Source organism: Fringilla coelebs (genome assembly GCF_963513975.1).
Source record: "Fringilla coelebs genome assembly, chromosome: 1".
NCBI lineage: Eukaryota > Metazoa > Chordata > Aves > Passeriformes > Fringillidae > Fringilla > Fringilla coelebs.
In genome coordinates this window covers 90,298,119-90,318,765 of record NC_140028.1, presented here as the reverse complement: position 1 = coordinate 90,318,765, position 20,647 = coordinate 90,298,119, and the positions used below count along the sequence as shown (strand labels likewise).

The following is a 20,647-nucleotide window of genomic DNA, read 5'->3' as shown; positions in this document are numbered from 1 at the left end:
GTCCTCTGAGTGTGGTGCTGAGGGCACCAAGTGCTTCTCCCTCCTCCTGGCCGCCCTGTTCCCCCCTGAACTGAGCAGACATGCAGTTGTATGTAGCAGGTGCTGTTTAAAGGGGTGAAGGCAGCCATGCAGATAAAGGATTAATGAACAGTTGAGACCCTGTTGCTGGGAAGAACCAGTTGTACCTGCAGTATTCCTTGCTGTTCTTGTCAGTGTTCTTGTGTGTCAGGACAGAGCTGTGCTACTTCCACACTTGGAAAATATAGTGTGTAGCACTGGCAAAAACAGCACACACATTTTCTCAATGAATTGACATGAATTCTCCAGCTGCCTATACACCATTGCAGTTTATTGATAAGAAGCATTGGAAAAACAGTGGAATCTCCTGTTGAGATCAGGTGTTGAGCCTGAACCAGCTGGGAAACAGAGGATACCTGTTGAAAAGTTGCATGTATGCTTGACAGCATGAAGTGACCTCCTCTGATCAACGGCAGCGAGCTTTAATTACAAGTATTTGTAAATTCTCCTAAGAATAAAAGTTTTATACAGCTATTAGAAGACAAGGGCACTGCAGTTGGCTGGTAGATATTTTCTTAGTGGAAAATGCTGAATTTGTTTAATTACTCCCTGTGAATTATTCACTCTGATAGGAAGACTTAAAACTTCAAGGGTCAGCTAACAGGGAGAATAAGATTTTTGATTTAAATGCCCTCTTAAACTGTCTTTTACTGAACAAACTGAAGTTACTCAAAACTCATTTTTCAATCTCTTTGTTTTAGGAGTGACAATTCCTTGGCTAAATATTGGCATGGTCTTTTCTACCTCATGCTGGTCTCGAGACCAAAATCACCTTCCATACATTGACTACTTACACACTGGTGCTGATTGCATTTGGTAGGTATTCCTGTGGCTTTTCTTCACATTTCCTGCAGTGGTGCCTGTAGGCTGGCATTAGTAGCAGCTTGTGTAGTGCTTCTGTATGAGGGAATCTCACCTAGAGGGTCCAGTGTGTGTGTGTGTATGCTGGGGGGTTTCCAGTTTTAATGGGAAAATGTGGTACAAACTTGGGAGATGAAAACTCCTTTTCTGGAAGAAAAGTTTCACTTGGTTTTCTGTGGTCTATTCTGGGTCTTCATGTCCTCATGGTGGCAGTGGCATCATGGACTGTTCTTTATGTACATGCAAAGTGTGTTCTCACACATTTGTTAGATGCTGCTGATCTCAGGGGTGCTGATCCAGCTGTTACTGGGAAAGCACATAGCCCAACAAAAAGGATTTGAAATCTGGAGAAAACCATGAAAGCAGGATCTCCTCTCTCTCTAGATGTGTTAAGTTGAAGAGATGTTCTGTGTGTGATCCTTTCAAGGGGTGAAGGTGTAAACTGCTGGATTATGCTGCAGACCTGGGAGTGTGTCAGTTTCTGTCATGGGCATTTCATGGCCCTTCTCCCTGTTCTGTGAATCAGGAATCTGTAATCTTTTATAACAGTATACTGTCAGGACAGATCACTGAGCAAACTACGTTGCCCTCAAGCTTGGGTGAGTCTATTTCTCTCTAAAATATTAATCTAGTCTTAAATGACAGTAAATTCCAAACAGAAGGTATTCAGGAATCCCCTAATTAAGTTCTGAGGCCACTCTTCATGCTGTGTGTCAAAACATGTGGCTCTTGGGATTGAACAGGCTTACATGCAGACAGCTCAAATTTTAGGAAAGACTCCTGTTCTGTTTTTCGAATCCAAGAAGAATGAAAGTGAAGAAGCCATTTGCTTTATCTTGATGGACTTTTACAGATGAATACATAGCTTAAGGCATCTTTGTGATGATAGCCTTGATGAAACAGGCATAGTAGGCAGGAATAACTCTTAAGAAGGAAGTGAAATTCCTTTGTCTGTTGAAGCTATTCTTCAGCAAGGCTGCCAGCCTGAAGTGTCAGGCTAGTATTCATTAGCTCATTACAACTTTTAATAGTGCAATAAAGCACCCAACTGTGTTAGGAGAAGATGAATTTAATATCTGCAGGTCTGGTGCAGAGTAGCCCTGACAGCCTTGCCTTCAGTCACTGCTTCGGGGACAACGAAATGGCCACTGGGCTCCAAACATCTGCTCTGTCTTGCCAAGTCCCTCTACCACCCAGAAACCTTCTCCAAGGACAGATCACTGTGCTACTCAAACCACTTTGCTTGCCTGCAGATTGCTCAGCTCACTCTCTAATCTCTCAGGTTTCACCTCTTGGAGATTAAACAGGGGAGAACTCAATTTGCATGCAGGGCAGAAGTCAGTGACCTTTTTATTCTGGAGGGATCCTCAATGCCCATTAAAAGAGAGAAGGAAATCTTGTTCTGCCAAGACATTCAGAAGTCTACACTGGCTGCTCAGTTCCCATTTTTATAGGCAATCAGGAACTGCAGATGAATGCAATTGCAGCATACACCAGTTGCAAAGGATCTCATTCCCCTATGCCCCAGGTATTCAGTTCCATGCACTTCTGTGCTGCCCCTCCTCTTCACACAACTCTTCCAAGCATTTTTCTGTGCCTGTCTTGTGAGGGACTGTGTGCTTGAATCTTCTGTCTGTTCCAGCCATATTTTCTGACTGTAAAAGAGAAGAGCGGGTTCTGCCATGATCTGGGTTCAAATTTAAAATATTTTCATCCTTGTAACTAGAGTGATACACCACAGTTGGGGAGCTGTACTGAAGCTGTCACTGTTGGCATCAAAGTATTTGAGATATGGCATGCATTTAAAATTGCTGTTTGGACTTGATCATCCTTACTTGTTCCAAGATGAAGTTTTTCTGCTTCACCTCTCTATAATCCTGGAGTTCTTAGCAAGGTCCTGACCATTGTCAATATACATGTAAGGAGTTGGTCTTCGTACAGCTGGGCAGCCAGCTCAATAAAACTCTACTGTGGCTGCAATTAGCCGCAGCAGATAGTGTCATGTCCTCTGCCTCTTGGCTTGAGGATCAACAAACACAAATCAAAGTCATCATCAGTAGAGTGAACAGTGAGGAGGTGTTCAGATCACAGGAAGTGCATCCTCCAGCAGACTCTTCAGTCAGGATAACCCTGTGTGACGCACCCAGAGTTAGTGCACGTTATAGACAAGGTGTGCAAGACCAGCAGAACACTTCATGAAGTTGCTGATCAGATGAGTGGCAGGAAGACTGCACCAGTTCCCCAAAAATCTTTCCAGCCTCATTCTCTTGTTCCAAGTTTGGAAAGACAACTGTGTGTGTGTGTGTGTGTGTTGCTGGTGTGGGGGCAAATGGACTCCAGGTGGAGGTCTCATTGCCTAAAGAGAAAGGGTAAGTCATAGTAAAGCTGGAGATGCTTTTTTGACTTGCCTGAGCATCACCCCTCAGATAGGCTGCAGGGAAGAGCAGTGACCAATTGTCGCCATATCACCTCCCTGCATCCAGAAAAACAGCAGTTCTCTGGATGTGTGGCTCTAGGACTTGAGACTCCTGGGTTACTTCTTGTCATTCTGCTGAGGGAGCAGTGCTGGCAGTGAGCACAAGAAGACAGCTGCTTCCTTGGCTTCTAAGCAGAGGAGGGTGTACAGCTTGGCAGATTCCCCACAGAGTTTAAAACCTTTCCTGCCACTTTGGCTGCTCTTAGTCAGGTCGTCTGTTGGAAGGGAGAGGAGGGATGTGGGATTTGTTCAGTAAGCAAGGCAAGAAGGTCTTAGACAACTTAATGCACTAACAGTAGAGGGAAATTTTGATTTCTTGACTGTTACAAACAGAAAATGATACTAAATATAAAGATCCTTTGGTTGATAATAAGTACGGTCTTTATGATATAGATAACATATATTGGCGCTCACAAGATGCAAACTTTTGTCCATAATTAGCTGGTTTGGTGCTGTTAAAATGGCCATCAGTTTGTTGCTAGTTTCTCTCCTCTGACTCTACAGAGGACTGAGTTTTCACATTTCTGGTTTAGGGATTTTGTGTCTTCTGATACTTGCTGAACATGATCAGACTGAGTCTGAATAAACAGCTTCCCTTGGGTCCTCGTTGTTTTACCAAAAGAACTGTGTGTGAAACCCTGTGTTGAATTTCTTTCTTCTAATCAATGTGCTGGTCTGAATTGTCTGTTACTGTGTAGCTGTGGACTGTTATTTACTCCACAGTAAATCTTTCTCTTTTCCTCTGACAAAACAACAGGTATTGCATTCCTGCTGCGGAGGAGAACAAACTTGATGATGTGGTACATACCCTGCTGCAAGCCAATGGCACTCCAGGGCTGGAAATGCTTGAAAGTAATGTAATGGTAGGTTAACACTGGGAGACATGTTCCCATTTGAGAACCCTAGGCTAATCAGGAGGCTGGTTGGTTGGGGATTTATTTTGGTTTTTTCTTACACTGCAGCAATGCAGAGGGGGCTACTTTCTGTTTGCAGTGTTGACCTACATGGTATTTTTCTAACAAGGCTGTTATTATGTATTAATATAAAAACAAACATGTAAGTGTAATAAATGTCCATTTTTAATACTGTCTATAATGTATTTAGCCTCACAAAGGGAGTAGGATTTAATCAATTCACCTGCCATGACTGATGTTTTATGATGCCAGCATGGATAGGAGAAATCTAATACTTAAGTATTTTTGCCTCCTTTGTTTATCTTTTGGTTAACAATTTATTTCTAGTGCATTTAAGTACAAATTTGGGGAGCCCATAACAAAAAACCCTCCCTTGGCTACCCATGTTAACATCTCACAGAAGTGCAGTAGCACAATGGATTTAATGCCGAGTCAGAAAAGATCAGATGGAAAGCTGAATGATCTGCATTGCTTTCTGTAGGAGCAGACAGTGTTCTGTCCTTGAGAACAGGGGAGTTTAGGCTGTTGGTTTGAGGAGAGGCATTTCTGCAATTGTCACTGCAGACGCTGCGGTTTGGCACGTGCGGGATGGGAGAGGCAAAGCCCCCGGACGGAGCTGTTGGCAGAGCGCAGCTTTGCTCCACGAGCAGTAGCGTGGCAGCACCCAGCCAGGCAGAAAGTTCCCATTGACTTCTTTTCTCTCTCTCTTTTTTTTTTTTTTTCCCCTGTCTTTCCAGATCTCCCCAGAGGTCTTGTGTAAGGAGGGGATCAGGGTGCACCGTACTGTACAGCAGAGCGGGCAGTTTGTTGTCTGTTTTCCTGGATCCTTTGTGTCCAAAGTATGTTGTGGCTATAGTGTTTCCGAATCGGTGCACTTTGCTACCACCCAGTGGACAAGTATGGGCTTTAAAACAGCCAAGGTAAGTTGAGAAAAGGAGTTAAAATGGATTCACGGCCCTGCCATCTAAAAGGACAGCAGACATTCCAGGATTTGGTAGCATTATGACAGTAGTGCTACAACGTCTGTTTTTCTGGACTACTAAATAAACAAAAAAAAAAAAAAAAAAAGGAAAAAATTCTGCAAGGCATGAGACAATCCAGTGTTGTCAGAAAAGTTACTGAGTTGTTAATTAACAGATAAAGACTTGTGTATATATAAAAAAAAATCAGAAGATTGTTGTGCCTGCAGACCAGTTTGCAAGGAAGCTTTTCAAAAATCCCTTCAGAGCTAATGATTATACATTGTATTATGCTTACTAATTTTTTTTTAAGTGATGTTTTCTAGAACCATTAGAATCTCAGGTGCAAATATCTGAATAACTGTGCTTGTTAGCTCCTACGGTAGGCAGAGTCAGTTAATACTCACAGCTGTATTGCTTGTTTTTCTCTGCCCCTTCATTCAGGAAAAGCTGTTGATCAGGGCAATTTCAATTTAATAGACTTGAAAATCCTTAGGTTCAGTGACCAGCCCATCCAATACTAGATGTAAATAAATAACCTTCCCATTCCCTTCTCACACAACTGACGAAGGCAGGTTGCCTGCAGAAACAGGTGATTTGTCCAGTCATCATGATCCTGGCTACATTTCTGTGTTCTTGGACAAAGCATATATGTCACTAATTGCGTTCCCAACCTTCTGAAATACACTCTGGGTTACAGATACTATTTTGGTAGTGTTTTATAGCTAAGCCACTAGTAAATGATCCTTTACAGCTTCAGACCAAGTTACTAAGTAATTAACTGTAATATGTCCACAGTTAGGGATTGCTTCTTTAGGGTAAATGGAATTCTTCCAGCCTGGTTATACTAACTGTATATTAACTTAGTTTGAAATAAAAGGTTATTTTATTATATATTTATTTTGGGGGAAGGTGGGAATTGGGTATATCTATAAGTAAGGCATAAGAATCCTGAGCTAACCTTTCCTGTCTGAACGTACATGATTATATTAACTCCATGTGCTGTATTTATCTCTCTACTGAACACTTGTTTGATATCGTGAAAATGCTACTCCTGTAAGAGACAGAAATCACTATGCAGCAATTAAACAGCTCTTGGTGCCTCAAATTTTGAAGAACAGTTTCTTTTGATTAATTTTTAAGAGCTTTGCACTTGGTAAATATAAGCTGACTGAAAATCCAGCAGATTACAGTCTATGATAACCTACCTTGGAAATTGTAGTCACAGCTCTCACAAACTTTACAAGAACCACAGATACCATGTTTATGTCCAAATAACTTTTGAAACATCTACTGTGTTGTTCTTTTATTTCTCTTTTTTTTCCCCCTTCCCTTTCTGTTCTCAAACTGTTTTATGTTCTTAATTCCCTTTAATTTTGGAGATTATTCTTTGGTTCCTCCACTTTGCCATCTTTGCCACAATGCTGGCCAGGATTGTGCTTCCCAGAGGTGGTGAGATGTTGTGTGTAATGGGCAAGATTCCCCTTTTGGACTGTTAAATGAACTCTCTGATAAACAACTGTACCTTCTGTCTGTTCGTTCTCCACAGCAATACTGACAGTTTTTAGCATTTGATAAATTAACTTTGTTTTCATCCTGTGATACTGTGACCTGATTTTTTTATAGTCTCTCTCTTTATATTACTAAAAAGGTGTTGTTTCATCTCTGTTGTATTGAATGACTGCTCAATCTCCTTTAATACATGAAAAAATTAAATTCTGCATCTGAAATTGTATTGATTTCAGTCTTACAAGCCCTCTGGAAAAATTGCTGGAATAAAAGAGTTTATATAAACACCTGTGTAAGGGGACAGTCAGGTTTAAACTAGAATTTTATTTAGAACAAGGTTGCTGGTTTTAAAAATCACCCTAAGAGCTCTTGAAATTTTAAGGTAAGGATAAGAAGATTTAGAATTGTGGTGGAAGAGTGTGTATTTGGAGTGGCAAAGGGATAACTCCATAGCTTTAAATAAGGCATTGGGCAAAGTCAGTGAAATTCATTTAGGAAACTGAAGTATAGAATGTTGGACTAAATGAAGGCACTCTGGGCTAGAGGTTTGGAAATAAGAGGGAATGTCTGGTTTTAAAGGATGGCTTTGGTGCTCTTAAGGCCTACCAGAAATTGTGTGGCAAGAGACTCAGTTGGTATTGTAATACAAGAGGAAGAAGTACATAGGAAAGATGGAGTTAGTCCTCCAGCTGGAGCAGCTCTGCTGCACACACGGGACAGCCTGAAATCCATAAGCCGGGTTTAACGCTGTTACCAGTGACACAATCCCTGTGCACTGATCTCCCAAACAGGAAAGTTGTTGTATTAGCACACCACTGCCTGGCCATCCATGGAAGATGCTGGCAGGGGCTGGACAAGTATTTTCCTGCCTTCAGTTTTAGCTGGGGTGAGGAACATGCCTTTAAAACACCACAGGTTTCCCGCTCCTGTCACAGAGCTGTCCCACCCTGAGCACATGGGGCTCCCTCAGATGAAACCAAAGGGAATGTGGATCCTACAGAAGTGTACCTGATGTCCTCACTAGAAAGAGCTGTGCTGTGGTGGAGAGCAGAGATTAAGAACCTTGGAAGAGCAGTAAAATGCTGAATAAGCACTGCTGTGGAAGTAAATGTACAAAAAATAAGAACAGAGCAACCACCGTGGTGGCTTTTGCCAGCAAGGTCAATGGCCTCAAGCTTGAAACTTTTGGAAGTAGGTAAGGACAAGAGTTGTAGCTGAGAGAGTCTGTGAGCATTTTTGGGAGAAAAAGCTCATAAATAAATTGAGAGGTGAAGTTCACACACTAAAAAAAAAAAAACTGATTTAAAGAAAAGCAGAGGATGGGTCAGTTTTTATCATGAAGGGAGGAGGCCTCTTTCTGCATTCTTCAGGAGTTTGTTCTAGCACAGTTTAATGTATCCATAAATAACCTAGAAAGGGAAGTTAATAGCAAAGCTAATCCTTTATGCTGAGGATGTTAACAGTAATGGCAGCAAAAACTAAAGCTATGAAGTGTTACAGAAAGATCTCATGATACCGAGTGATCCAAGTGAGAAAATGGTAGATGAAGTTCAGTGTTGATAAATATTAAATTCAAATTTAAAAACATAATCCTAATGTGACAGATACAGAGATGGGCTCTGAATGATGGGCTCTTGCTACTGAGAAAATAGGTTTTTGGATTCCTATGGAGCTGTCAGTCAAGTGCTCTGGAGTGGCATAACAAAAATACATTGAATGTTAAGAATTAGAAGGAGAGAATAGATAACAAAGCAGAAGCTGTTCTGGCACTGTGTAGTCCTGGAGGTTTGCGTAATTCAGAGCCCCTAATTACAGAAGGAATGTAGAGGAACTAGAAAAAGCACAGCAGAGATCAATGGTTAAAATTATTAATTAGCCTCTGCATTAAATACAAGAGTACTACTCAGCCTGGAAAATGTATGACCAAGAGCAAGAGAGATCACAAGTGCCAGGCTGATGACAATTATAATGTGAATGTTCACTGACTACTGTGACAATGAAAAATGTGTTACTAAAAGAAATAATCAGGCTGCAGTGCAAATCTGTTGTAAAATACTTACCTGTGTATTTCACTGCTGTATGGAAGAGAAAAATGTAGGTTCAGAAATTCAGATAAATGCAGAGATATAGCAAGTTGTGCTAAACCCAGCTCAGGCTCAGGGGTGTCCCTGAGCTGTCACCCAGCTGGAGCTGACCTTACTTTTCTTTTCTGTGGCCTTTCTTCTGGCTGTGTTGCCTGTGCAGAATTTTTCCCTGGATTGGAGTCTGTTCTTGTGTACACAGCCTCAGACTAAGCAAACCTAACACAGAAAAATCTTCCCATACCACACCTAACAGTGCAGCTGTTCCAACCCCACGCAGGGTCTAGCAGAGCAAATGGCTTCTGAAGAATACTTTTCTTACCTGTGAACCTCTTTTGAACCCTTTTTGGTCAGCAAAGGCTGCTGTTCCATCTTATGTGATAGTTATCACTTGAATGCACACAATGGGTGGTATTAAAAATGATTAATTTCATGATACATTGGTTGTGAAAAAAGAAATACCCAGAGCATGTAATTAGGGTTACAGAGCAAGTTTAAAAAAAATTAAGGTAAAAAATAAATTTTTCAGGGTTGTGTGTGCTGAGTAGGTTTTTAGCAAGTTTAACCACTAACCAGAAATGTCACCTCACATTACAGTGCAGTGTTAGCTCATTTGAGCTCTCTTGACTGTACATAAGCCAAAACAGACCTCTGTAAGTACTGGGAAAATGCTGCACTTTTCCCACCTGCATATTAAATCAAGGAATTTGCCTACCTAAGGATTATCAAAAGGGTTTCAGGTACCAAAATAATTTGGTTTGTATTGAGTGAAAAACATAACTTTAAAAGCTTTCACAGAGAGGAACCAGTAACAGGCAGAACTGAACTCCCCTCTTTTGCCTGTTGTCTCTTTTCCCTGGCACCTGCCTGTTCTGTTTTTTTATGTTTTAAAAGATGTGAAATAACACCTGTCCTGGGTTTCGAGCAGGTCATATGTATAGATCTTACACTCTTTGTATTTTGAGCCATCCAGTATTACTGAGCTTGAGTGATGGTGTTGCTCCTCTTGCCCTCCACAGGAAAAATTTTGGGGAGAGAATTTTGAGGTGCTTGAAACATAAACACAACATAAACTGGGACTAAGAAAATATTTTACTTGTGGTTGTTTTAAAAGGCTACTTTTTGCTTCAGTTTATTAGTATCAAAAATTTAATTAATTACCTTTGAATTAATTCTTGGTAGCATTTTATTTTCAAATTTGCTGGGAACTAATGTGGCCATTTCCTCCTGTCCCAGGAAATGAAGCGGCGCCGTATAGCCAAACCATTTTCAATGGAAAAGTTGCTTTATCAGATTGCAACAGCAGAAGCAAAAAAAGAAAACGGACCGACTCTGAGTACAATATCATCGCTCCTGGGAGAGCTCAGGTAATGAATTGGGGGCCTGCTTACCTCTTTTGTTTTCATTGACAGACTCCAGAGGTGGATGACGTGGCGTAAGTAATCCTTGCAGACATACCTTGCCCCTACTTATCCAAGCCAAAGCCCAGCAGATGTACCTGAAGACAGGCACAGGCATACATGGAAGAAGCAGCTTCCTTGGTTGCAGCTGATGTGACAGTACCCATGGTTAGGATGTCTTAACTCTAAGAATTCCCTACTTTAGACACCTTAAAAAATTGAAACTGCAGTTTGCATTGGGTTTTTATTCTTGGTGCTGAGAGTTGAGATTTCCTGATTCATTATGTGAATTATGTGCCAAGCAGTTAAACACCTTCCTTGAGTTTCTCAACCTCTTGGCATCAGTAGTCACTGCCAATCCATGTCTGTAGTGGGTTTTGCACTAGAAACCCTTGTCTTCAGTATCAAGGCTGTTCTACTACAGGTGCAAAAGGTCCTTTGTATACAGAAAGTTGTCTTGGTTTTAAATAGTGATTAAGAGAGCAGTTGTGCATGCATGGTCACGCATCTGGCGTTAGAACTCCAGCGTTTTAAAGAGTAAAAGCTTCACATTCCTTTTTCTCTCCAGTATTAAGGACACTTGTTCAGGGTTTCTCTTAAAATAGGTTAGAAAAGAAAATATAATGTTGCCTGGCTTCCTGTATAATGATCTTCTCTTTTGTTCCCTACCATGTAGTTGCTACCTATCTTTCAAGTTTGTGACAACTGATACTCGAGATGTCAAGAAAGTTTTGATGAATGGAGTCTACAAACTGTATTTAACTAACTAGCATGTTCATTTGGAAAATTTCCAGTGACATATTGAAGGGGAAAACAGCCCATGTGTTGTTTAGTGTTCAAAAAGAAATGCAAAGAGGTGTGCTGACTGCTTTACCTGCAGGTGGCTCCCCTGTGGGAACAACCACTTTCAAGTGCCTTTTTTTTCCCCCTTGAAGAGGAAGTCTGCAAGTATAAAAGGCGAAACAAATGTTGGTGTTTGCTCTTAGACCATTACATCGACCTTTATCAGAGTGGTTCTCAAACTTGTTCTTATGCATAGGTTGGAATTCACTGGAGGATGTGGATCCTTCCTGTGGCTGGTTATAGGAAACAAAAGCCCAGACCAAAAAATCTTTAAACAAAAAAAAGGCAAAAAAAAAAAAAAAGCCATCTGAAGTGGAACACTGTGGAACATATTTTTTATCCTTTGTTTTGTTTTGCTTGTTTGTTGTGTCTCTTGCTGCTTCTTCTCCTGATATGCCTTGGTTGCTCAGTTTGCCCGTGCCATTTGCTTAGCTTGGCTCTTCACTCATCTTCAGCTGTGTCTGGTGGTGCACTTTTTTATCCTCCCCTTCCATATGCTCGGCTCACTCCACACTTGCTGTCTTCCACTCAGCTCCAACCCAACCTGCTCTCCTAAAGCTGTAGAGTTCAGCACAGGAGGTATTGTCCGCCTTAGAGATGCCGCGGGTGAAGGGCAGCCGGAGGGCTCGGTGGTTGTCCTTTATTGACATCTCCTTCTTTTTCCCTGGGTGTACAGCAAGATCTTCGTCTTTTGGCATAGTCACTTGCCCTGCTCCCCCTTTCCTGCCTGAAGCACCTTATGGCAGCAGGGCCTTGGTTCATCTCTGCCTCCTGATGAAGGGGCTGTTACTCCTGACAGCCACGGCTCCTCTTCTTCAAGGTGGCTTTTGGCAACTTCAGGAATGACAGTCATGATAACCACAGCTCCCGACTCTCCACATGGCTCGAGCAACCATCGACCTCCAGGAAGTCCTCGGCAGTCCCCACTTCTCTGTGGAGCAGTTTGAGAACCATTGGCTTGATACAGTGGTCGCTGTTAAAATCCGGAGATAGCTTTTGCTATTAGGCAGCGTTTCCCGGGCACTGGCTGTGTCTGCCATGCCTAGGGAATGGCACCAACCTCCGACAACACTCAGGGCTTTGCTGTGTGGAGCTCAGGTTTCAGTGATGAGCGGGGTAAAGGGGTGACTGTGTGTGGCTCTGTGGCGGCTGGAGGCAGTGCCAGTGTCTGACTGTGCCCCCGTTCACAGGGACACGGAGCTGAGGCAGCGGCGGCAGCTGTATGAGGCCGGTCTCCACTCCTCGGCGCGCTACGGCAGCCACGACAGCAGCAGCACCGGCGTGGATGGCAAGAAAAAGCCTCGAAAGTGGTTGCAGTTAGAAACGTCAGAGAGGAGGTGTCAGATTTGTCAGCACCTGTGCTATCTTTCCATGGTGGGTACAATCCTTTGCCACTCCTGGGGTACTGTCCCCCTGCTCTAGCGTTCCAGGCATCTGTAGGCATTTGAGAGACAGCACGTGGCCACGAAGCCATGTCCTGCACTCCTGTTGATGTGGCATTTACTGCCTCGGTCAGTGGTGACAGAAGACAGCAGCGTCAGCTGGCTTCCCACCTTGCCAGAAGGGATGAACCACTGCCCTCAGACACCTAAGAGATGTTTGCACTGCACTAGCAGGGCTAACAAAGACACCTGCAGGTTGCCAGCAGCAGTAAGTTGTGACAGAGCAGGTCTCAGGATGAGCCACAGCTCAGACATGTGCCATGAGCCTCAGGCATGCAGCCACAGCCCATGCTGATACAATGTCCCTGCAAGCCAAATTGCAGGGGAATTGTATCCCATCCATCAAGCTGTTTGCCACCCTGTCCAAAAATAGCCCAAAAATAAACTTCCTGTATTTCAAGAGGGAAATGCCTACTGGCTTTTGAAGGTGTGCTGACCACTGTGGTGACGCTTCCAGGCTTAGAGCTGTATGCAGAACACCTACAAACACAGCAATGTCATTAAAAATACTAGAAGCCCCTCCCACAACCTTATATACCATTTTAATCCTAAGAACAGATATTCAAATAATGCAGTGCATGTAAGTCCATATTTAGTCCTTTGGGTTTGGGAGGTTTTTTTCTCTGTCATCTTTTTGGGGATTGTTTTGGTTATAGATGTTTGGTTTTAAATGGAAATGAAATGTATCTATATATATCATCAGGTGTAGCTGTTTCTCTCCCTAGGATAAAATATGCTGAGTTTATACATGTCTTTAGACCACTTTTTAAGTTGCATTAGTTTGAAGTAACTCTAAAATGAGTTTATTTGAAAAAAACCCAAAATACTAACCAGAACCTCTTAATGGACCTTCTGGTGCATTTGCTCTGGAGTAAGTTTAATAATGGGAAGGATTTTTCTGTGTCACTCTTTAACAGTAGTTGTGGATAAAAAAACTCCCAACTTGCTTGTTAAATTCCAAGCTGAGTGTGCAGGCTGGCAGGTAGCCAGCTGAGCAAATGTCACTACTGCTGAACAAGACAGTAGTTGAGGAATCCTGTGGCTAAGCTGATTATATCCTTGTTCAAGGCAGCATTTTAAGTAATGGGAAACTACTCCTTTCAGGAGATCTTTAGAACTGCATACAAGATGCTAATAAATGCATATACTGTTTGGGTTTAGCCCTCATTACTGTTGGTGGAGGGTTTTTTTAAATGGTAGATATATTTACCAACAGTAGCACTGTAAAAGAGATCGTTTCTTTCTAGCTATTGCACATCCTGCATGATTTCCCAATGTGCTTTACACCTCCTTCCACAACCTTGCAGTAAAATCCAGGTGTACTAATTCAGACCATAACTGAATACTGTGTGGAGAACACAGGTACAGTTTGGAGTTTAACTGCACTTCTTTCCCCCCACCTCTGCTCTTTCATGTAGGTGGTACAGGAGAATGAAAATGTTGTCTTCTGCTTGGAGTGTGCCCTGCGGCACGTGGAGAAGCAGAAGTCGTGCCGGGGGCTGAAGATGATGTACCGCTACGATGAGGTGAGCGTGACACCGCCCTGGGGCCAGGGCTGGCTGCCCAACACTGGGGAGGACACTTCACTCGGCCTTTGTCCTGCTGAGACCTCAGGAAAATGGTCTTGGGTTTGGGGGTTTGTTTTGGTTTGGTTTTGATGTGGGAAGAAGGTGCTTTATTATGATTTAAGTAAAAAAAAAACAAAACAAAACAAAAAAGGGAACATGATGACACAGATGAAACCTGAAGCATAAATTCCATGAGTATGTGCCACAGAACATAAGAAGCCACTTGATGATTTGGGATGGATCATGAGGCTTTGCTTTCACTGGTTATGCTGTGGTAACTTTGTACTTTGGAATACCTTCCCTCTGTTGGTAACTGGAAGTTCAGTGGACTCAATTCCAGTCCAGCATGATCATCCTTCAGGGCAGACTTGCAGAGCACATGCAGATGAGAGGTGCAGTAATGGCTCAAGCAAATGTGATGATGAAAAATCCCAGAATTCAAGATGGAGACTTAAGACTGTGCCTGGGTTCTGGGCTGAGGCTCCATGTCTTTAGCTGTGAGGGGACTTGGCCCCAAAGGGAAAAGAGCAGAGCAGTGGGAGAAATGACATGTCAGCTCTTGGAGAGCAGCACTGGGTACAAGCAGCTTTTTAAGATGGGCTTCCCAGCATTTCTAGGCACTCCACCGCACTCCTGTTTAAGTGACTCTGGAGGAAGAGCAGATGCTAATTTGTGTTTTGTTTTTCCCATTTCCTGAACAGGAACAAATAATCAGTCTTGTCAATCAAATCTGTGGAAAAGTATCTGGTAAAAATGGCAGCATTGAGAACTGTATCAGCAAGCCTACACCAAAAAGAGGACCTCGTAAGAGAGCGACAGTGGACGTGCCATCATCTAGGCTTTCATCCTCCAGTTCATCCAAAAGTGCTTCAAGTTAATCCTGAAGATGCCAACACTCTCATTTTGTCAATTTATATATATTTTTTGTAATTATTATACCATAGTTTGGAGTACTTGCTGTAGAATACAAGCTGTCTTTGCACTAGCTCTAAAGAAGATTTTCTTCTGGTTTTAGAGAACTAATTTTGTTTTAGCATTAAACTGTTGAATTTTTTTTTTTTTTGTACTTAGAATAGATAGATACAGCAGTCTGATTTTTTTAAACTGCCGTATGTTCACTGTTTTAAAACCGGCAAGGGGCTGATAAAATATTAATTTGTATTGTCCCTATGGCTGAAAAAATAAAAAGCCTTTTTGGTAACTGAAAAAAGGCTTTTAACCCATTTTTTGAATAGGTTAAAGTTTGATGTGTTTTATAATTTGTTCTCCGGTCATGTGAGCAGATTTTTCTAGAGAGAAAAGGGATAGGAGACAAAAACTTGAAAGAAATTGCTTTACTTTGGCTGTCTTTTATTCTGTCACAGCAAGATGAGTTTTGTAATTTTTTAAATTGGAGAATACACACTTTCTTTGGGAGGTTATGGCAGCTGAAGATGGACTTTGTTTCCTAACTGTAGGCAAAAGGAGGAGATTTGGAGTATGTTCTCTTTTACCAGCACATCACTATGCATCTGTTTTGAGGGGGAAAAAATAAAAAAAATAAAATTAAAAAAAAATTAAAAAATTTAAAAAAATTAAAAAAAGGAGGAAAAAAGACTGCCTGCCTTGAGGAGTTATGTGAGGGAAAACTGTGCCTGATTTCATTAGGAAATCCATTCTGTTATTTTTTGGTGCTGTTGGCTACTTTATCAAAAACCCTTCAATAGCATCCTTTAAAAAAAAAAAGATAAAAAAAGAAAAAAAGTGATTGAAGCCATAAGTGCTTCTTTTGTCATAGACGTGCAATCTTTCTAACATTCCATTTCCATTCCACTGCTGTTTTTCACACCTTTACACAGTCAAGCATTAATTTTGTTTTGAATTTGTTTCATTATATGATCACATTTAGAGCCACTAGCAAGTCTGCATATTTCTTTTGAATGTGAAAATGCATTTGCTTTCATCTTGTCTATTTTTTCTCTTCATGTTGTAACAAAAAAAAAAATCACACCTTTTGTACATATGCCTGTAAATTTTTTTAAATACTTGAGCCTTTTCTTGGGGTGGGGGGAGGGATGGCAGAGAGACAAGATGAAGAAAAGCCTTACGTTTCACTTTCTTCATCGGTTGGATTGGATGCTTACAGGGTTTTTCTTGTAACATTTATAAGTGCTGCTTACATCACTGAACAACAACAAAAAATAATAATGGAGTAGCTGTTGCCCTTTTCTGGTTGTGTGTACAGTATGTGTGGAATAAAAAAGGGAAAATGTTTTCACAAACTGTTTTGTTTCGTAATTGAATTCAACAATACCGTAGCTACCCATATTGCACTGAGCTTGCCAGTGGTGACTGTCAGGAAAGTCCTATAATACAATTTGTTGATTGTTGTTGCAGAAGACTGAACTGTTTTGGAATATTTAACAATAACATAAACAGAGTCAAGTGTTTTCAAATGTGGTTGTCTGGTTTTTATGGCCTTGCTGTGTACTTTTCCCTCTTGACAGTAAACTTCTGACTATGGCTTACAGTTTGACATTTAATTTATTAGCGCTGCTCTGCTCTCTTTCCTTGTAAGGAAAGACTTCATGTTGTTTATTGCCAGTTTTTTGTTTACTTTCCAGGTTTGTACTACGAGGTTTAATAAAAAAAACAAAACTTTTTTTGACATTTTGTCTGTCTTCTGGAAAGCGAGAGAGTAAAGGAAGCTCCTTCAAGATAAATTTCTTTCAACAGCTGCCTTGTTGAATAGTAAATCTCTTAATTGTAGGTAGGGAGCTTCCAACCTTCATTTCCCAGACAGGGATCAGGAAACACTTTGTCAGCTAACAGGAGAATCCTTAAGGAAACTGGCCACTGCCCAGCTGGCAAGCTGGAAGGAGATACCCCCCCCTTCCCAGCCATTGGCTTTGTCAGGGCAGGTCTTTGGAAGGGATCTACATCACAGCTCATCCTTTTACTTACACTGCTTCTGATTACATTCCTTCCCTCTGTGCAGGAAGAGCAGGAGCCAGCAGCCTTCTCAAAGGAGAGCAGATCCCTGAAAATAGAGCATGAGACTTGACAAGCAACAGGCATTAGACATGGTCAGACCTCAAGTTCAGAGAGAAAAATGACTGCAGAAAAAACGGGAATGAGATGATGCCTATAGGTCCTGAGGTTTCTAAAATACACGCACTTAATTAACAATTAACTCAGGTTCATCTCCCTAGTGTAGTCAAACAGATGTTGCCATGGAAAAGCACATTACATTGGTGCTCCTAATAACCACTTTTCTTCCTGAGTTAGGCTCCTCTGTTCACTTGTCATGGATAAAATACCTGTGTAATCAAGTAAAAGACATGGTTGGGATAGAAATTCTTTATTTTATCTTGAAAGAGGAGTAAGTACACAATGCTAAGATACCTGCTCCACAAGGAGTGCAACATTTCCATATGCATCTCTCCTTCTCGGGTTCTTATTTTTTCCTTAACACCTATAACTAAATTGGTCCTGAATAAGAAGTGTGAGAACAGTAGACACTGCTGCATTAGTAGACAAAGGCAGGAGGCAGACAGTAGGTAGTAAAGAGTAGAAAATAACTTCTCATTTTGGTTTGGATCCTAAATCTTCAGTTGCAGCAGCTGAAAACATGCAAGGAACAATTTGGGTTCAGTATTACACATCAACTCTTTAAGTACTTCCAATCAGCCATTTAAAGGTTAGTGGTCAAAGTAACTTCTACCTTTCCCCGTAAATTCTCTTATACATAGTATATACAACAGTTTTACTGCTCCCCTGAGCCCCAAGACTACTGTTAAAGTGTGTGTGCTTTAGGCATAATTTTTTCTTTAAAAACCAACCTCCACATGACTGGCAATTTTGTAAAAAGGCAGTATTACTAAGTAAAAAGGTCTGACTGTTAACGCTCGGTTAGCAAATTGTTACACAGGCAAGCTCTTCATTCACTTGTTCATTCATTCAGAAGTCATTCTTAAAGGATATGGTTTAAAGATTCAAATAGTTTGAGAGTCACTTTCATCACTGCCATCTGAAGCACCCTTTCTCTCAGTTACAGCAGCAAGGGCAGTGTCCACTTGAACCTCCTCTTCGTCTGACTGAACGACGGGGGACTCTCCTTCGCTGGCGTCCTGGCTGGCGGAGTCGGTGCAGGTCGAGGACAGGGAACAGAGCTTCTGCCGTAACTCCGACTGGCTCGGCACCTGGAGACTGATCTCGTTCACGTAGGTGTTGGAGTCGGGCCCTGAGAGGTGGGAAAACAACAACAGCAACAGTCAAGCTCTGGCTCAGCAAGGGGATTGAGAAATCAACACATTAACATCAGCTCAGCGCTGCTTAAGGAGTCACTTTCAGGCTGTTTTCCTTCTTTCCCAAGACACCAAGAAGAAAACCCCCCAATAAACTCAGTTTAACAGAACTACACAAATTGGAAATTTAAAACCAAATAAACAACTAGGAAGCAGGCAATAACAGCTATCACCAGTTTTGACTAAAAATGAAGATGCAAAAGCAAATCAAATTTAATTCAGTATGAAAACAATCCTTTGGTAGAGCTATACCACAGCTCAAGTGCACAGAAGTGGGATTTTAAGACTCTGCTTCCTCTATATCCTGTGCAAAAAAGACTTGTAACACAGTGCAACAGTGTTTGCTTGCAGTCTGAGAGCTCAGGTTTCAAAATTAGATCCTCTTCCCTGGACAGTTCTGGACAGCAAAAAAGTTAAAATGAGGAAACATCTAAACACTTTCTATGTGATCTGCCAAGGAAAGCTCTTTTTTCCTTCTCTCCTATACCAAGCGTTTCTCCATAGTCAGAGCACCCAGCTTCAGCTGATGAGTAACTTTAGTGAGAAAATTCTCTTAAAAATTTTATTCGGAACTTTTTTGGAAGGGTCAGATGGATATGAGCTACACCTTACCTGTGCTCAGACTGTTTGCACAGCAGTTCAAACCACACTGTCTCTGCCTGCTCAAGTACCTGAGTTGTATTTTAATGCTAAAAATTTTAGAGAACCTGTCTTGTGTGGTGTACACCAGCAGACAACACACAGAGGAGGAGTTTTCAGGAGTGACAGAGCTAACTCAGTTTTACAGTTTAACTTACTGTCATGAAATGTTGTGAAGCCTATGTCCATAAGCTGGCAATGTTTATAGCAAGGCAAATTTGAAAACGTTTCAAGGTCTTGAGCAGATTCTCATTTTTGCCAGTTATTTTAATAACTTACCTGTATTTTGTTCAGGCCAATTGTCAAACAAACCTTGCCCTGACAACCCAGTTCTCTCTCCACTGACAGCAAAATAAAGAGTTACTTTTAAACCAATCTCATTTTTTTGAGAATGAAGACTATTGCATATTTGGTTTGATACTGGGGTGCCAGGTTCTTAAAACAAGCACAAAAATCCCTTAATCAGAGGGAAATAAAATGTCTGGAACCACAAGAGCAAGATTCATGAGACTTAGGCTGCAGTAAGGTTGCAGTGTTGGAACAGTATTACAGCACAGGTACACTATATTGCAGTGTATGTCCATGTGTAGACACTATAAATATATGCTGTAATATTTAGATTACAGCATAAAATAAAGACTATATTTTTTTTCAAAAGCTAATGCATTTATCTACTTAGTTAAAAAGTAGTTTCTGCCCTTCCTTAGATAATCCAGCTGAGACTGTCTGCTGTTAAGACACAAAGCTTCTTGGTCCAACATCTGCCAAACAGCCAGCAAGGAGAAAACAGTCCTAGATTCTGCAATTACTGGCAAGCTCAAATGATGATCAGCTTTAATAATGCATGAAGTGGATGCCTATCCAAAACCACCCATCTCAATTCAGTTTTTGCAATGAAACACAAAAACCTAAACCTTTAGCAGTCAAATGTGCCTTGACCATTTACCACAAGCTTTTCATGTTCACAGCAGGTGTTAATCACCTTTACATAGGGAGTACTGTAAGTACTTCCATAAAGATATTTCAATCTGTATTTTCAGAAGATATCAAAAGGACCTTTAAAGGAGCTTCATCTCCTTTCCCACAAGAAAAATCATTTCAGCTCTTTTGAGGAAAGGCATTTTAGCACTTGAATTTTTAACTGGGAAAACACTTCCATGGTAGGTAAAAGATCCAGTATTGAGACACTAATTCTCAGTGCAGAAGATCTTGCATTACACAACTGGTCCAAGTTTGACAAGCAACATTCTGGACAAACTCTTAAGAAATCAGTATTAAAAATAAAAGCCTAACTACTGCAAGCTTTCTCTTGATGTTTGTCAAAACGTTGTCTATTAACTCTATATTGGGAAATATGCCCCTCAAGACAGTATGTAACACATCACCTGTCCAGACTGTAATGAATACAACAGGGAGCTGCAGTAAGAAAAATGAGATTGTCTGGAAATATCACACAGTTTTGCAGCAACTCCCTTGCACAGCAACTAAATGTTAATGTTTCGAGAAGCACTAACAAAGAACAATCAATCTGCACCAAGTGTGACATTTTATGAGATAACATCACCCATTACAAAAGGGAGCAGTTCTGGTG

At 41.3% G+C, this 20,647-nt stretch overlaps 2 protein-coding genes across 4 annotated transcripts in view; one reads left to right on the top strand and one right to left on the bottom strand.

The window, feature by feature from the left end:
- JARID2 (jumonji and AT-rich interaction domain containing 2) overlaps nucleotides 1–16,776 on the top strand; it is a 210,937-nt gene extending 194,161 nt beyond the window's left edge. Inside the window, exons 12-18 of one of the 2 annotated variants that reach the window (XM_084218428.1) lie at nucleotides 780–894; nucleotides 4,173–4,278; nucleotides 5,067–5,249; nucleotides 10,115–10,245; nucleotides 12,312–12,495; nucleotides 13,982–14,089; nucleotides 14,833–16,776. In XM_084218428.1, the coding sequence (XP_084074554.1) occupies nucleotides 780–894; nucleotides 4,173–4,278; nucleotides 5,067–5,249; nucleotides 10,115–10,245; nucleotides 12,312–12,495; nucleotides 13,982–14,089; nucleotides 14,833–15,009 (1,004 nt within the window). In that variant the 3' untranslated portion in view covers nucleotides 15,010–16,776. Of the gene's footprint in view, nucleotides 1–779; nucleotides 895–4,172; nucleotides 4,279–5,066; nucleotides 5,250–10,114; nucleotides 10,246–10,954; nucleotides 12,496–13,981; nucleotides 14,090–14,832 lie in introns of those variants that run through there. The other variant, XM_084218429.1, reaches the window with a different exon arrangement.
- A 609-nt stretch (nucleotides 16,777–17,385) lies between these two features.
- DTNBP1 (dystrobrevin binding protein 1) overlaps nucleotides 17,386–20,647 on the bottom strand; it is a 63,274-nt gene continuing 60,012 nt past the window's right edge. The window contains exon 10 of one of the 2 annotated variants that reach the window (XM_084209895.1): nucleotides 17,386–18,353. In XM_084209895.1, the coding sequence (XP_084066021.1) occupies nucleotides 18,106–18,353 (248 nt within the window). In that variant the 3' untranslated portion in view covers nucleotides 17,386–18,105. The remainder of the gene's footprint in view (nucleotides 18,354–20,647) is intronic. The other variant, XM_084209896.1, reaches the window with a different exon arrangement.